At 29.9% G+C, this 19,022-nt stretch overlaps 1 protein-coding gene and 1 long non-coding RNA gene across 6 annotated transcripts in view; one reads left to right on the plus strand and one right to left on the minus strand.

Annotated features, from left to right (window-relative positions):
- Positions 1-19,022, plus strand: part of LOC143225492 (FH1/FH2 domain-containing protein 3-like) — a 120,389-nt gene that overhangs the window by 82,612 nt on the left and 18,755 nt on the right. For 2 of the 4 annotated variants that reach the window (XM_076455015.1, XM_076454995.1), the window contains 7 exons: positions 1,698-1,856; positions 2,000-2,091; positions 8,986-9,171; positions 9,607-10,730; positions 15,845-16,000; positions 17,698-17,883; positions 18,804-18,923. In XM_076455015.1, coding sequence (XP_076311130.1) covers positions 1,698-1,856; positions 2,000-2,091; positions 8,986-9,171; positions 9,607-10,730; positions 15,845-16,000; positions 17,698-17,883; positions 18,804-18,923 — 2,023 coding nt within the window. Of the gene's footprint in view, positions 1-1,697; positions 1,857-1,999; positions 2,092-8,985; positions 9,172-9,606; positions 10,732-15,842; positions 16,001-17,697; positions 17,884-18,803; positions 18,924-19,022 lie in introns of all 4 variants that reach the window. The other 2 variants (XM_076455025.1, XM_076455005.1) reach the window with 1 other exon arrangement.
- LOC143225499 (uncharacterized) overlaps positions 2,101-19,022 on the minus strand; it is a 38,430-nt gene continuing 21,508 nt past the window's right edge. For both annotated transcript variants that reach the window (XR_013013881.1, XR_013013882.1), the window contains exon 3: positions 2,101-2,495. This is a non-coding gene — a long non-coding RNA (uncharacterized LOC143225499). The remainder of the gene's footprint in view (positions 2,496-19,022) is intronic.

Consider the following 19,022-nt stretch of genomic DNA (forward strand, 5'->3'; position numbering starts at 1 on the left):
ACTTAGGTGGGTCTGGATGTATTTACAAAACGACATTTAACTTTTGAACAACATATGAACAGTATGTTTGACTGACAGTTCTTGTGTACAGATTTAATAAAATTAGTTGATGACTCTGATAATTGGAAAATGCATCATAATTTACTGTATAAAATTAAAAGCAAATATACAGTTAAACAAATACGATTTGTTTAAACATGCTACACAGTCTTCAGATGACAAGAAAAACAGGAAATTTCATTTATAGATTCAAGTAAATCTACATGTTCAGTTTACATGTTGCACAACATCACTATTTACAGAACTATTTTCCAAAATTTACTTCTGCGGCACTGGGACCTAAATCTATTTGAAATCATTTTGTTCTTGGCAATTTCTAATGATTCTCTTATGTTTCATTCATTTTTTGACTTCTTTAAGTGTCTGTACTTCATTTTAATTAATACTAAGTGAAGAATCTGCTACATTTTGTCAAGGCTGATTCACCAGTTTCTAATTTATCAAAAAGTGTTGTTTGGATTTTTGCGTAAGAAAACGAGAAAAAGATGATATACAGTAAGTCATTCACAATTGCCTTGCTGCCACATGCAAGAACACATTACTCATTAATACAAAATGTCCTAATTTCCTTTTTTTATTCATAGAAGTGTTAATGTCTTTTCATTTAATGAAGATTTATTATTAGAATTGAATTATTTAGAATATATAACAGTTGATAGAGGTTATAAACGTGACATTAGAAATAGAATATATAAGAAACATTGTAATAAATTACAGATTTCTGAATGTAACAAACTACAAACAATACATAATGAAAACAAGGAAAGCGTACATTTGCCATTATTATCAACAAAAATAGGTAATGTGTCCATGAAAAACATGACTGGTTAAATAAAAACATGACTGGTTAAATAAAAACATAACTGGTTAAATAAAATCATGACTGGTTAAATACCCAGTAAATATCATTAATAGTGTAAAAGATAACATTGAAGTAATGGACAGATGTGAAATGTATAACATCTTTTGTAGTTGTTGTGTTAGTTACATCAGAAAGACAAGTAGAAATTTGAAGTTTTAAATTAAAGGAAACAAGCATTTCATTGATGAATTAAAAACTAGTTTTTTTGGCCTTGGTGTAACACATGACAAACAATTCACATAGTATTAATTTGTTTATTGGGATAATGTACAAATACATAAATCACATATCACTTCAAAATTAGGGATGATTAGTGCATGTAGGCCTTGAATAGTTATGTGCAAAATTCAGTTACAGACAGTGTTCCTGGTTTACAGATATGTCTTTCTTTCATGTTTCAGCTTAACTTTTAAATATTCTATATTGCTTCTTCATGTAGTAAAAACCAGGAATATAATTTTTATTATATTATTTGTCTGTCTTTGTTTCTTAAGTCATATACCCTAAACTTATGATTACCAGTAACACTCTGGAAAAAAGATATACATGTTGTTGCAAATGTATATTGTATGGCTGTTGTTCTTTCCTCTGTTGATGCATGTTTGATGTACTAAAAAACAATATATTATCCACTAAAAAAGTTATACCCATTTGTCAGAACTAATATTTGAGTTATGGGTTCTGGTTAACATAGCTAATATTTGAAAGTCAACAAATCTGATTGGTGTTTTCATTTGATTATGTTTAGGTAATGATATTTTTTGTTTTCTTTCAGGCAAATTCCACGTAGCAGAAAATCTTATCTGGATGACAATGATAGAAGAAAAAGTCGAAGACATTCTGTAGGTAATTTCCTATCATCAGGTTCGAACAAGCCCTATAGTCCTTCCATCCACAAAACTCCCGAGGAACCATTCAGCCAGTGGAAGGAAAGGTGTGTGTTTTTTTTACTCAGTTATATATTTATATAAGATATTTATTTCTATTTATTAAAATTATTTTTTGCTAAAAAAACCTTTGAATATTGTTCTTTTTAATGAAAACATTTGATTATTTGAATTTTTTTTTTAACAATAGAGAAGGAAATGAAAATAAGGAGTCACTCAAAGAGTCAGACTCAAACCGAGGTTCACTGCAATTAAATGGTACTAGCCAGCCTAAGCAACCAGGTGAGATAACTCAAATACGGTTCTGCAATATTTCAAAGACAGAAACGTGGAATATCCATTACATAGTATTTATTTACAGAAATATATGTAGGTTTTATGTATATGTAAAGTTCTCTTCATGTTTAGACAAAGTTCAGTAAAGATGTTCATGATTGAACTGATTGCTATCACAGAAAACATTTGTAAACTAGATTGTAGAACAAATATGTTACTTGTAGCTTCTTACATTCTTCATTGCTCCATGCTCTAAGTGAAGTAGCTCAGATTATCCAGTCAGTTTTGCAGTTACAGTGAACATCTCAAAGCAGGTGGTATGTCAGTGTAAGTTGGACAGAGATGTATTTGTTAGTGCTCCCATCTTCCTAAGGACAGAATGCAAGAGATTTTCCCATCCATGTCTGTACCTAAAGACATAACATAAAAGAATAATTTGAGCTGCTATTAAATTTGGTTTTTGTACATATATGCTGCTCATATAAACATTCTTGAGAGATCTCGTATATATCACAGACTGTTGATTTAAGGTAATCCTTCACCATCATACATATATGTACATATGTTCAGTTTCCTGTATAGGACGAAATATAGTAACAATGTCAACTCAACACTTATTTAAATATACCATCCAAATTATGTACTTGACATGAATAAATTCTAAAGAGTGATTATGTGAGAATATTAGAGATGAAAATAATGTTTCTGACCACTAAAACATGCAGCTTTTCATGCTCTGAGTATTATACTGATGTCAGACATCAAAAAACATTCCACACACTGTAAAAGTAATACAGAAACTTTTTCTTTTCCATTTTTTCCTTTTGTAGAAAGTAGATAAAACTTTCTTTAGTCTGTAATTCTAGCATGACAATTCTACTTTTAAATATGGATTATGGTCCCAAGATAGAAGTTCCCAAAAAAGTAAGGCATACTATAATATCTACAATTGGAGTTCAAAAGATACATTAAAACTGGTAGCACTAATAACAAAAGCAGGTCTGGAAGACTACCTAAACTCACCAAATCACTAAAAACCTTAATTAGATTTACTTCATTCAGAAAGAGAAATAAATCTAACAGTTGAAAATAATGCATTACTCAAATAAAACCTTCTCTGGAAAAGGTAACAAATGTAAGAGACTTACATTAAAAAAAAAAAAAAGACAATATGTGGAGAATAATTCTTTAATCTGATAAGTAAAGGTCTGAGATTTTTTAAAACTCTATAGACACCATTATATTCACATCAAGAGTTTACAGAATATTATTTATATCCTTCAACATAGGTATGTTTAACCACAACTGAAGTTGAGGATTTCTGTGGTAATTTGGAGTCTCAGATTTGGCCTAATATAATAAATACTTGTTCAACATACTATTTCTTCTGGACATTTTAGTGGAAGAAGTTTCATTTCTAGCATGATAACAATCCTAAACACACAGCAAATGTAGTAAAACAGTATTTTGACAAAAACAAAAGAGATAGAATACTTAGAATAACCTCTATGGAACTGAAGCCTCCACTTTATTGAACATGTTAGATTATCTCAGTGGTGAAAATCAGAAAAGATAAGAAAATCAAACGAGGCAGTGTGAGCAATACTTAAAGATACCTGGAGTTCAGTTCTCTCTGAATTTCTTCAAATAATTCAGTTCTCTTTGAAAAGCTCCAAATAATTCAGTTTTTTCTAAGCATTTCCAAATAATTCAGTTCTCTCTGAGTATCTCCAAATGCTTGAAGAAGGCATTCCTCATGACCTTAATTTATCTTAGCTAAGAACAGCCACATATAATATTACAAGCATGAACTTCAAATTTCCTTTATATGAATTTGTTTTACCTTTGGACATTAAGAAGTTCTGAAATATCTGCAGTACAAAGAAGTTAACACAGTTTTAATTTATGCACAATACATCTTGGTTAAATCTTATGTCCAGATTCAGGAAAGTGTAATAACATTTCAAATGTACTGTGCAGATTAAAGTACAATTTACCTGTGAATACAGATATTATAAACCTTTCAGGTTCCATCATATCCATGTATTGCATTCATAAAGTAGATCATCTCTGATCTTTCATTGATTTGTTAAGCCTATCATTTTATTCCTTGAAAACTCATGAGAGCTTCTACCTTGCATACTTCTTAGTTGAAGATTTTCCCACCAATATGTTGTTAAGAAGAGGAGCTTTCTCACTTGAAATCAGTATTGTCAATATTCCTTACTAACCTTTTGTTAACATTCAGTATGGTTTATCGGATACAAAAGGAGGCATTAGTACAAGCATGTCACTTTCAGTTATTGATTCACCAGAGTCAGTATTTTTAGAGCCTTATAGCAGAAAAGATAAGAGATTTAATGCACTTAACACACAAGAAGTACACTTAAAGCTGTTAATAGCATGTGAGATTGTCTTCCCTCAAACATATAACTGACAGCATTCTGAGCATACAACATCTCAAGCACATTTTGTAATCTAAAGCTTGCAATAAAATAGCCAATGCTGCCTGGGAATCTCGGTTTCCTGTGAAATACACCAAATTTTAATACACTGAAAGACAGGTCACATTCTGCAACCTCTCTGGTGTTGGTTGGTCAACTACATGTTCCACCAAAGTGGCTAATTAGTTGTAATGATGGGTGTCACATCATGCCTCACTTGATTGCAAACAATTTCAGAGATAAATAAGTGCAAGGCATTATTATTTAATTTATTTTGGGTTAATGTTTCTCAGATTTTTAGTTTTTGTAATAAGAGAGTTAAAAGTAACCATTTTAAAGATGATAATTGGAACAAGTTTGGTTACATAACAGGATATGAGTCATATGTTGTGCTTTCAATTACATTGTTGTTAAAGCTTTTCTAACATTACTGATGTCATGTTAATCAAATCTTTACTATTTTTTTAAGCCTCAGTGAATAAGGTATTTATATAAGAGACTCACGAGTGTAAGTTATCAAGAACAACAAAGTGAGAGTGTGAGTTACGAAGAAGTACAAAGTGAGAGTGTAAGTAAAGTTCAGTCAGAAGAAAAATTTAGAAAATATGAAACTAGCATATCTGAGTGATTAGCTGTAACAGGTGATATCTTAAAGTGAGTTTCAAAGTTTAATAATTTGTCTTGTCAGAGGGTGTTCTAAAGTAACTGAACCCATCTGTGTGGACTTTAATGAAATGGAGACAATTACTTAAGATTCAAGTAGCCCAATAACTAATGTAAGTGAATTATTTACTGGTACTATTGTGATAAAAGTAGAGAAAAACTAGTTCCTCTGGTCAGTATGATTCTAAAGTAATTGAATTAACCTAAGTGAAGGTTTTACAAGAAAAGAGAATTATTTTAGAGTTTGAGACACAATTGTAATACCCATAGTTTGTTAAAACCTTGACAAGAAGTGACTGGAACTTATGTTATTCATGGGAAATGAAACAGATTATGGCTTTCCTGGATGTTTATTCTGATACACAATTTGAATAATTTCTGATGTGGCTGGTTGAGGTAATTTTACTGACCTAAATATCTTCCAAAGAAAACTATTAAGTGGAGTTTAATCTGTTGTGAAAGAAAAGGTCTCCATGACAAGCCATACCTTGCAGACTTGTAGATTAGTTTGTTTCTAGTTAAGCACAAAACTACAAAATGGACTCTCATTGCTGTGTCTATTATAACTATCAAAACTTGGTTTCTAGCACTTTTAGTTTTAGCACTTTTTCTAGTGTGCTTCAGAATTACTGCTGTATCACTGGAAGACAACGTTTATTCTGCAACCTCAGCAATGTCTATTAGTTTGATGTAGGTTCTGGTAATTTATTTATTGCTTTTATCCATAGTGTAACAACAGAAATAATGTTCTCAGGTTTTTATCCATGTCATCTTCAAGATCTTATTGAAAGTTTCTATACATGTAACTTAGCATATCCATTTGTTGTTCTGTATCTACATATTGAAAGTTTCCAGATATATAACCAAGCAAATTCATCTGTTTCTCGATATCTGCATATTTCTAAAATCATAAAGAAGAAAATCCATGCCAATTAATAGATTTGATTAGTAATCTTAATCTAAAATGATTAAACATTTGAAAACTGAGTCCAATCTGGAATGGTACTGTTATCACACAAGGCCTTGGTTCTTGCATTATTGCTTAGCTCATCAACACAATATTTAACTCAGCATGTAATCCAGTGAAGAAGATAATCAGTAAATTGCTAACTCACCCATGGGACAATTACAAAAATTAGTGCACACACACAAGTGTATTACTACAACAAAAGGAATAATTTTGTTTTTGTATCATGATAAAAAAATATATAGTTACAGTTTTTTTCACATATTTTAACCTTATTTTTTGGCTCTTATCGGTTTCCATTGTTCTTACAGCTAGACACAAAGAGAGCATATCTAATAACAATTGTGACTTGATAACTTAAAAATAAACTACATCCTTAAAAACATTGCAATAAGTACTTAAAAGCATATAAACACAACACAATGATTGTTTATGTTTACATGAGGATGTGGGAAGTAAAGAAAAACAAAGCTAACACCTCCATTAAGCACACAGATTGGAACAAATGTAAATATAAATAAAATTTTAGTTATATTTAATTATAAGAATTAAACCTGTTTGAAAAATGTTTCAAGTTTTTGCTTGTTTTGCTTCAGTCCAGAATCAGGATAACATTTTTATACATGACTCATGAAATTGAATGGTGAAGTGTTGCCTGTATTTGAACAAACAACAGTTTTAATGCATCTAACTAGTATGTGACATAAATATGAATTACTTGAAAATATTTTCTCTTGCAATATTCCCTTTATAAATCATTAAGGAATGTTAAAGTAGCATTAATATATGTAAAGAACAGGAACAGTGGCATAAGTATACCTTTGCAGCCACCACAATTGTTGCAGGGAAGGCAAGCTACCAGGGGACCCTAGTCAGTCAGAATTATAGCTTACAGTTATAGGGAAATAAATGTAGGGAGCCCAACCAATTTTTTTGTAGGAAGGTTCATTTTTTCTAGATACTCAAGTGAACAGAAGTCAAGATTACAGTATGTTGAAGTTTTTGTTTTCCATAATATACACAATGTTGAACGTAATTTTCAAAATATTCTTGACAGAAGGTGTTATGAAATTTTTCATGTGTTCTATGAAATTATTTTGGCTATAAGCAGTAGCTGAATTTGCTTTTTTTGCATTTACTTAGAGGTCAGCTTTGAAAATATTCTAGATTGCCTGCATTACAAGATCAAATCATTGGCATAATTCTGTGACAGTAGTTTCTCAGCTACAGAGTTGTTCAAGTTTCAGACATCCAGCATTTGGCCATGCAAACTAAGCAGATAATGTTGCATATTTGTTTCTATGTCACAGAATTCCATGTAACTATCTGGTAAAACCCCTTAATGAAGTAATCTAAATCTTCCTCTGTTGAACCCATAAATAACAGAAGCATAATGGGAGGTTTTAGCAAAGACAGCCTATCATATGTATGTCGCTCTGTGAATGACTGTGAAGCTAGTGTTAGCATTAGCATGAAGTCCTCTCTGTAAACAGCACTTCTTACAATCAACTAAATATTAAATTCTCATTTTAGGTCACCCAAGTGACATATTGTCATGGCAATGATGTCACTTCTAAGACTGTTTAAACAAAAGGCTGTTTGGATTAAAATTTTAATAATTTTTCTCTAACATTAAAAGGATCCTGGCTTGTAAATGGTACATCATTTTTAGGCCATGGTAGAAAACCATGCTGCCGGGAAAAGGTAAGGTGGATGAACATATCTTTAGCACATCTTTAGCTGTTTTCAGTGAGGATCTTTGGAAGCTCTGGGTGCAAATCTCTGCAGTTCACTAAACTGACTGCTCCAGGAGGTCTCACCATAACCATGATTGGTAAGACATGTAATATTTGAATACCACACTTCTAAAAGCAACAGCTGAACTTATTTCTCCAAGAACTCTTTCAAGAATAGTTTTGCTTGTCATTAACCCATAAATGAACAATTTGTGTGGTCAATAGATTAAAATTAAACATGGAATGATTTATAATATAGTGTTGTAAAAGTATGCATACAAAGAAAATGCCTGAAAACATGGATTAAAGATTGCAAATATTATTAGTTATAAATGTATTGAATAAAATTCTGAGTTCTCAAAGACTACATTATAGCCTAAAACAAATTCACAGGACTTACACAGAAATATTCATAATAATAATTACTAATTTTAAATTATTTATGCAGATTGTGAAGTATCATATTCATGGTGATATTAAACTGAATACAGTACACAGAAAATAGAACAGAGTTTGAGGGAGTTACTTTTTTTATAATATATCCAGTTTTTCCATAAGTATGATCAAATGTACTTCCAAAGAAAATTCAGCAAATAACTAATGTGACATTTTGTGAATCAAGGGTGCACACGTTATCCATTTAACTCGGCTCTATCCTGTCTTGAAACATGAGGAATGATTTAACTCGTATAGTTAAACATATCTGATGATTATATTTTTATTCTAAGTATGAACAGTTTTAATTTGTACAGTATTAGTGAGCTCAATATAACAAAATACACATTTCACCTTATGTTACATATGACTTGCTGATGGTAGAACAGAAAACTAATAAGTAAAGAAAATTTGTTCTTTTGTCAACATTTTCTGTCATACTACCAACAAATTAGCACAGAGTAGACTTCCTTTCTTATTCCATTTTGTTGTACTGGAATTCTGTTTGTTGAGTCATGAATTAATGTGTAAACAGAGCCACAACTTCGTATATGAGAGACTTCTACAGAAATAATATATATGTGTCCTTTTTTTTTATATTTTGGATGCTATAACCTGAGACTTTAGACTGTTCTATGTATAACCTTTACTGCAGATGTAAACGGAATAACTCCTGCATTAAGAAGAAGAAGAGAACGTGATGCTCGTAACCGTTCCCTTATTAAAGAGCAAGAAGAGAACAGTAAGGGAGTCGTATATCAACGTACAGACAGTGTGTCTTCAACAGGCAGCATAGATTCAGTTGGAAGCATAGAAAAACCCACTGGAAAAACTGAGAAGCGTAAGTATATCTTGTTGAGTCTGATAATCATCTAAGAATTTTATATTTTTAATATAAATTTGTATTGAAATAAATGTATTCTAATTGAAATAAAGCCTGTTAATGTATAATGTGGTTTTTGAATAACACAAAATAATCATGTGTTTTAAGTTACTTTACAGTTGTAGAATGACTTTGAACTGAGTGATCTTTAACACTTTAAATAAATATACCTTTAAATAGCTTACAGTCTGTGAATGTACATTCTGTAGATGTTTATGGCTAATTCTATGTTGATTAAACTGGAAAATAAATTGTGATTTTAAAATCTAAAAAAATATATTGTTGGTACTTCCTTCAGTTCTAATTCTAGTGGTTTATTATTATTTATAAAACAAAGAGATTTGTAAACACTATGTTAGTTAGTCAGTTATGTATTTCTATCTTTTTTTAAAGCTTCTTTAGTTGAACGTCAGAGGTCTCGCTTTGAAAATCGAATAGAAGATGAAAATCGGAAAAATCACCAGCTTTTGCGAATGCACTCAAGAGAAGAATCTAAGAAGCAACAAGAACAAAAAACTCCTGCTCAGTTAGCAAAGCAGAATAGTATTTCTGATATTCCCCAACAGAAACATGGGCCTACTCCATACACAAGAAGTGATACTAATAAGAAATCTTGGATGTTATCAATGATGTATGGGAAAAGCCAAGAGGAAGATAGCAAGTCAGTGACTCCTGTAACTTCTCCCATTTCTCCTGTCAGTCAGGCTTCTCATCCTCCATCTTTTATGAAAAAAGAGGAAGGACCTGCAAAGCCACAGCTAGTTAAAGAGAGAAGTGTGCATAATATGCAAGAAAAATTTAAAGAAAAACAAGACACTAACGTTCGACCTCTATCAGATAATCGCTCTAGACTTGGTGATTCGAGTGGCATTATAAGTCGGGCAAAGGAAGGTCTTGCTGCTAGTACCCGTCCAGAAAATCGGTCGACTACTTTAGTACCTCAAAAAAACAGTTCTTCAATTTCTGATCTCCGGAAGTCTGAGAGTGGCATTCAGTGGGATCAGTTAGTCAAGACAATCAACAAACCACTTTTAATTAATGACTTAGACTTCACAGACTTGAAGGATGAAGATGATGTTAATATCTTACAACCCCCAGCAACAATCCCAATGGGTGGAGTACCTCCTCCACCTCCTATGGGCATGGTACCTCCACCACTACCTCCTCCTCTTGGCATGCCACCCCCTCCTCCACCCCCTAATCAGAGTGGTCGTCCACAACCTCCACCTCCTCCCTTTATGGGAGGGCCCAGATTTGGGTTCCAAGCCCCACAAGCACCACCTTGGTCTAAGCAAGCACAGCAACAGAGACAGCAGCAACAACAAGAACAACAAAAAACAACTCCTAAGAATAAGAAAACTGTAAAGCTCTTCTGGAAAGAAGTGAATACTGACCCAATGCTAATAAAAAGATTATCAAAGAAAAAAACAATATGGGATGAATTAAATCCTGCAGCAGTAGATATACAAAAATTAGAGCATCTCTTTGAAAGCAGAGCAAAGGAAATAATAAACTGGGTAAGAAATTGCTTCCCATAGCTTAATTTGCTACCCACATTTTAGTTATTATTCTGATAGACTTCTGTTCCTGTGTTCAACAAAAAAAGGTAAGAATATACATAAAATTATTTTTCTGATTGAATAAATACCATATAGATTGAAAAAAAAACGCATTACCACTATATCAGTGATGAACAATGGTCATCTTCCTCCAGTAGAAACAATCTGTTAACTGACCAAATGCTCAAGCACTCTTCTTTTGTGATTTCACTTTTTTTTTCCCCCTTTACAATTCTGTACTTAATTATTTAATTTCTATGTTTCATGAAATTGTATTAGGTTCTGAATTAAAATTATAAATTTGAGTTTAAAAAGAAAACTCACAATATATTAGATTTCACAAAATATTTAATTTAAATCTGTACACAGGAGCATTATTTTACAACTAAAAAAATAGATTGAATCATCCTAGACACAAACATCTCACAACTGACCACTGCTTTCTAACTTGCTAAGCTTAATCTCAGTTGTTTTCTTCATTTTTCACCTTATGTTGGTGCCCCTTAAAAATAATTCAGTTATTGTTTGTGCTTTTGTTTTACCATTTTTATAATGTTTTCTCGATAGCTTGTATAATAATTTTCAATGTAAATTTGCACTGATGTCGAAAGCTATAGTAATTTGTGGTGTTTCTTGTATTAAAAAGATTACCTTAAAATGAAATTATTCAGAAATGAAAAAAGAAATTAATGATTCTTTGTGAATAACTTCTTAATACAAATATTTATATGTTTGTTTATTCTGTATAAACTTCAGATCATTATTGTGCAAGTTAGTTTAAAATATGACAAATATTTAATGTACAGAAACTCTCATTAGCAATAATTAAGTTTCTAGAAACTTATGTTTATATGTAATTAGCTTTTAAACTAAGTAATTTGTTTATAACTTTTCAAAATCCTCCAAATTAGAAAACTGTGGTGTATTTATTATGATTATTTCAACCATTTATAAAAACAGAACATTCATTTACTTTAACATTTACTTTAGTATCTTTATCCTTATTTTCATAATGATTCAAACCATTCTTTATAAATTTTTATTCAAATTGGTAAAATTTATAAATTAAAGTTTATACATGCCAGAAAACTAATTGCAAGTGTGATTTAATTTATATCTCGGCATAATTGAAATTAACAAATGCATGGCTAACATTTTTATCCAAGTAAATTGAATAATAATTGTTTAACTTGCAACTGGTGTTTGGTTTTATTTTCAGTGCATGTATTAGAGCTAATTTTATTATTCATTAAAATTCTAAATTGTACAAGTGCTGCATGATAGATTTGCTTCTAATTAAACATTTTCTTCTCTTGCTGTTGCTGCTGTTTATGTGACTGATTTATGACTTGACCTGCATTCTATCTGTTCAGGAGGTAAGCTTAAATGTACAGTTATAATAATTTTTAATATACAAAAGGTTTACTATATTTAAAAGTGTTATGAACTACAAGAGTACAGTTGTTTAAATTTTTACCTGTTACTTAAGCTTTTAATTTAAAAAAAAATGGTAAAGAAACAATATAAGCTCATATTCAGAAATTATAAAAATATACAAATATTACAGTTTTAAAGTTTAAAGTATATGAGCATGAAAGAATTGAGTGATTCTATTTAAGTAATGAAAGATTTTGAACTTGTTTTGAATTTTTCTTTTGATATGTAGAAACACAAAATATTTTATAGAATAGGTGTTTTCCTTGAATTGTGATTCAATTACAATTAAATTTATAACTATATTGTTAATAATAGTTATTTGGGTTTGTTCCTGTTCCACATTTTACCAGGAAGATCTTCAGTTTTATATAATAATTGTATTAATTTTCTTTTATATAGTTAAAACAGAAAAAATACACATTGTTATCTTAAAATTAATAAAAGGAAGACAGAAAAATGTAAGACAATTTCTTTGAAAAATTTTCTGAAAGTTTAGTATTTCTTACATTCAACTGTTGTGTTACTGATTTTCACATACTGTACTTGCCTAATTTATTCCAACAACTTTAGCCATAATATGTGAGTGTTGTGAGTATTTTACTGTATTAGCCCATTGGGAGAGTGGCAAATCTACAAACTGACAAATTGGGTTTAGTTTCCTGTGGAATACACTGTATATAGCCTAATGTGGCTTTGCTAAAACACACACAACCTGTACTATAAATATTCAGGTGACTTATTTTTCCATGGATCATATTTAGTCTGATAACAACAAATAAAATAGGTAGACTGAATTTTCAGAAATAAAAATTCAAAATCCATAATATATATATATTTCATATTTTTAGCATAATGACATAATCTTATCAAAATGTACATTTATAGTAAAGTTTTCTTCATTACCTATTCAAGTCATTCCCAAACTTTTAAATTTGATTTTTCTTTTGAAATGTATACTTGCAAATAAACAATAATATAAAAAGTTTTGCCTGAAACTAAATTAGGTATCTACTTTGAAACTTAGTTAAGGAATATGTTGTTGTTATATTTTAAAAATCAAAGACAAATATGTCTTTAAAAAATAACCTACAAATAGGTTTACAAACCAACAGTAAAATAAATTATAGTATTTTAAGATATGTATAGTAATATTAAATTAATAACATAATGGGCTTTAACTATAAGTCAGGTTCTGTTTCTTGTATTTTAAAATGTATCTGTGGAGTATGTTCAGAAAAGAAAAACAATATGCCAGTTACATCAAATTGTAAGCAACGTATATAAAACATTTTTTTAAGATATTATAAACTAAACATTTACCTCTAAGTAAAATTCACTTCCTCCATCATTCTGGTGTGGTGTTACAAATGTCCAGTGTTTTAAGGATATCAGTTAAATATCTGATAGTGTCTTACAATCAATGAGATATGACATTATTGTGTTGCACAAGATCATCTTGTGTAGAAGTATTTACCTATTAACCTGACCTTTTTGTCATCTGTAACTTGCTCATATTTAATGTTTAGGAAATTCCTGTTCCTTTCTGAACATCCCTTGTGGGAAATTTATATGCAAAAACAGCTCGTTTGGGTTGAGAAAATATTTTACATAGAAGAGCGAACAACGTTTCGACCTTCTTCGGTCATCGTCAAGATACAATATCATGGCATTCTGTTTACAAAACTTTTTTATGGAGAGCATTTTCCCATATCCCTAGATATGGCAAATCCACAACATTTGAAAATTTCTTCTTTTGGCAATGTTATTTTTTATGTTTTCAAACTACATACATGTGTACAAGTATATATATTCATATTTAAATCAGTGTCTAAATTTTGAAGTCATTTAAATATATATATAAACCTATCCAACAGAAAAATATTGACTGAACTATTAGATGTGCAGTTGTTTGAAGGAGGGAAACACTTACTTCAGGATAAAATCATGCTCTACATCAAGTACTGCAAGAATTTACTAACAATAAGTGACTGCTTGTTGTGCCAATGATTTATAAACTCTTCATTAAACAGCAATGTAAAACACTAAGATTACAGTAATTAACATGATCACTACAAGTAAAAAGTTATACAAGTTTAATGATGAACCACTTTTTGTTTCGTTCAAGAGCTAAAAGACAAAATGAATAAACAACTCCAAAGCAACATAAAAAACGTAGGCTAACCTTGTCACTGAAATGTTTCGATAAAGCATAAGCAGTAAATTAAACGTGACACACACATTTCAGCCCAAGTTAGGCACAAGAACAGTTAAATCTAACTGTTCTTTCCCATCTGTTGTGATTAACTATTATTCTTGATGTGTTGTTTAACCAGTATTGTAAGTTACTTTTTTGATAAGTTACAGTATTAAAACAGTGCTTTACAGTAACTTTCTTTTGATGTTCTTCTAATTCATAAAACATTTCCAAATTGTTATTGGGTTCACCAAATAAACTTTGAACCTGTTAGAAAATAATTAAAATGAATATAAAGACTAAGTTGTGATAAGTAGTAATCATGAAGTACTTAATCAAAAACTGAAGTGTCAAGGAAACGTGCTTATGTTAAAGTTTTCTAACAGAATAGATGAGAAAACTGCATGTATTCAGTAGATCTGAACAGATAAGTCAATTAATTTTTATTGCTTTTGATCTTACAAGTATGTTAAAGAGTTTTCTCTAGAATGTGGGTGAATGTTTCTAAACTATCACTCCTATATACTTTGGCTTATAACTTGATAAATATTTGCTAATTACACTTTGACAAACCCTGATTTCTTAGATACACTTAAGCAGTTCGATTTAACGACCATCAAAATTAATTTGATAAATATCTTGCTATTTAAAGAAAATCTTAGAATTAATGACAGTTATAAAATGGTTAACAATGAAGTAAAAAATATTAAATATGTATTATATCAGAACAATTATGTATGCACTGCATTTCATTAATATTGTGGCTTATCAAGTGCTCACTTTGTCCATGGATCATACATTACATGTTGAACAACACAGTTTTGTTTGTTCTTCACAAAAAGTGTAAAACGAGATAAATGGGAAGATTCAACAGATTTAACTTATTGTAAATGTCTATATCTTTCAATTGTAATTCTGTATTTTCAAGCCAATGGTGAAAGTACAGTATTATTCATGTATTCTTCATGTGTATGTTAACATAGATTTTCATTTCTTTAAATTTAAAAACATAAGATTATTACATCACATTAAGTTTTCCAGACATATATTAGAGGCATATGGTCAATTTGAATATAAATTTAACATAAAGAATACAGATACTTTTTCATTTATGAAAACCACACACAGTTGCATCCGAAGTTGCAAATTCCCTTTTTATTCAAATACAATCCAGTTATATTCTTCAAAAATCTATCCTTTACATTTTACAATTAACTTAGAATATTAACACTATATAATATTTAGAGCTACATAATCTTAACACAAATTTAAAAAAAATAAATACAATTTTAAAAACATGGTCTATGTGTGATTAGTATCTGTTTGTTAACTTATAACAATGAAACTTGAGAACATTTTTTTGTAAAAAGTAGTTTTATAGGTTAACATTATAATTGAATTATTTCTTAATTTTACTAATAGATAATATTTTTTCATACAGAAAAATCAAGATGGTAAGAAAAATGAAGTAGTAGTCCTAGATCCAAAGAGATCAAATGCTATTAATATAGGAATGACCAAACTACCTCCACCAAGAACCATCAAGACAGCCATCTTAAAGATGGACAGCACAATCATGAACAGGGAAGGAATAGAGGTAGGATGTTCAGGCTTAGCATTTGGAACTCTCTGTAGACTTAGCTGCATCTCAACTGAAATTTATTACCCATGAAAGGGTAGGGATCATGAAAACTCTATCTATAATAATTGTTTGACAACAAAAGTATTTGAAAAATGAAACCAAATAGTTCCTTGAACTCTTTCAACTAATAATAAGTTTTTCAATGACACTTCAGTTTATAAATTAGCTTTGCTTAGAATGGGATGTATTGAATTTTAGTGCATGTTGTTGGAATGAAATATAATAAAGGAACATTTCAGAGACATTTTAAAGGAAATATTACTAAAGAAACTCCAGTAGCACATTCTTTCGGGATACATAGGATATCAGCCATCAATACATAACTTTCTTTTTAAGTTTTAAATATAATCTCCAGAACCCATTAAACTAATTAACCACAAAGATTTGTCCACGATATTAAATATTATATTCTATTTTATATTATACAGTTTAATTCTAGTTTTACATATACATTGATATGTTTATTTAATTGTTAATTTTTTCTCTAATATTTCCTTCTTCATTTGAAAAATTCTTTTTGTGATAAATATTACTCTTTCTATTTTCTCTTCATTTCTGACAATTCATATTTAGTTACCCACGTAGCATTTAAACTTTTATCTGATAAAAATGTATTATCTTGCTTTCTCTGGTATTTTTAGTACACAATTTTATAAAAAGGTTTAATTTTCATAAATATTAATATTATTTTTCTCACTTTTGTTTTATGTATTTAGTAAATAAATTATATTGAAATTCCATCGTAACTTCACTATTAAAAAGTAAGTTGTCATTGGTGAAATAAATGCAATATTTTACCTAAGTGACATTTAACTCTTTGGCACATCAATACTTGTTAATTATATTACTGTAAGCATTATATTTGTTTATTAAATTATTTGCAGCAGTAGGTATTAGAAATCCTTGAAGTTGCAATGCATAACTTTGAATTTAAATAGTTTTTACTGGGATTTACTTTTGTTTATTCTTGCATAACTATGACTTCATTACTCCCGTCAGCATTAAGGTAGCACTGACCCTGTACTCTGTAATTACACTCTTAATCACATGTAACTAATGTGGCAAGTATAGAAAAATACCTAACATAAACTTAGAGATGATAAAAACGTGAAAATTTATACACGTTCTTTGTGAACATCTTTGTAGCTTCAATTGAAAACTTCACACATTTTCTGCAACTTGAATAATATTATATTCATTAGTAAAGATTTTTGAATTTAAACAAAAATCAAACTGTGAAAGATTGTAATATAAATAAGTGTGCTAAATTTCATACCAATACTGGCTTTTGATTTTAAGTTTTTAGTTCAAGGTATTAGGATGGTCACAATGAGCATGTGTATGAATTTTCATGTTTTTATTATTCCTAAGTAAAGTTATGGTGCTATGATATATATTTCTATATCCCTGACACATTAATTATGCTTATGACATTGAAGTGACTGAAGGTTACAAGAAGTGTTTTAACAGTGTTTCCTCAGAATGTAAGTTTGTCAAGTTTCTATGGTCAGTGTTACCTTAAAGATGAATAACTTCATATTATTATTTTCATTTTGGCTACAAGCTAACAGTTTAATATTTTTACTTGGCTCAGCTTAACATTTTGTGATTGACTTAGCAATGAAAGTGAAGGGATGTTTTATTTTTTACAGAAAATTCTCACCACAATGATGCCAACAGAAGACGAAAAGAACAAGATAATGGAAGCTCAGATGAATAACCCAGATGTGCCTCTAGGAACTGCTGAACAGTTCTTACTCACCCTTTCCTCAATTAGTGAGTTAGAAGCAAGGCTTAGGCTGTGGGCTTTTAGAATTGATTATGAAATGTTAGAAAAGGTACGTGTATATAACACCATTACCTTCTCCAAAATTGTAATTTCTAATACTTTATGAACATTTTTTATTTGAATTATTTATTTTGAAATTCATTGATAATTAGATTTATTATTAGAGTAAAGGCATACCAAAACTAATCTTAATGATTGAATTTATGTAAATCTATAGTACAACAAGGGTTGGAAGTTAATTATTCACTAAAATAATGTTTTTCAAATGAGACCCAAAACTCAAGCACTTTCAAATACTTCAAAAGTGCTCAAGTTCTGGTCTCGTTTGAGAACCATTACTTCTTTTGTTTTTAATCCTATGCGCTAACTTCTTAATCAGAATTCACTAGGATAATGTGCTCTTTGTCTATCTTCTTCACTACTCTGTCTGTAATCACAAACTAATACTAATCATTTTTCAAACATGCTTGCAGAAACTAAGAGAAATGATTCACAAAAATATTCAGATATGGCTGATTGTCACACGCACACACAGAATGCTTTCTAGCATAAACACCTTTTAACTGTGGTTGTTAACACAGGTGAATTTGAAAAACCTGACATGAGTGTGTACAATTAACTTTTTTCTTATTTTTTTCATTAGTGCAATTGGTGACATATAAATTAATAAAGCCTCTAAGATAGGAAAATATTTCACTTGTGTGCTTTTAATGTTTTGTGTATTAACTTGATGTGAATATAAACCAGTACCGTGTTAATGAAATCTGCAGTTTGCTGCAGCTAGAAACAAGTTATGAATTTAGTAATCTAACTATTCTATATATACTATATTTTCAGGGATTTGAAAAGCTACATAGAGGTAAAACTATGTTAAACTTTTTTTCATATAATTTCAGTTATTAGAATAGCTATATAGCATTTAGAGACAAAATTTGACATTTTAAATTAATTAGTTACTTTATGTAATAGGAAGTAGCAGAACCTCTTATGGATCTCAAGCAAGCAGTAGTTGAAATAGAAACCAATAGTACTTTCAAAATTGTATTGTCAACACTCCTTGCAATTGGAAACTTTCTTAATGGAGTTGAAGTAAGGAAATTAACCCAATCCTTCTATCAGAAATTTTGAAATTTGTTGGAAGTTTGGTATTTCATGTGTCACATGCTGTAGTTTTAATTTAAAATATTA

This window comes from Tachypleus tridentatus, chromosome 1 (assembly GCF_004210375.1).
Source record: "Tachypleus tridentatus isolate NWPU-2018 chromosome 1, ASM421037v1, whole genome shotgun sequence".
NCBI lineage: Eukaryota > Metazoa > Arthropoda > Merostomata > Xiphosura > Limulidae > Tachypleus > Tachypleus tridentatus.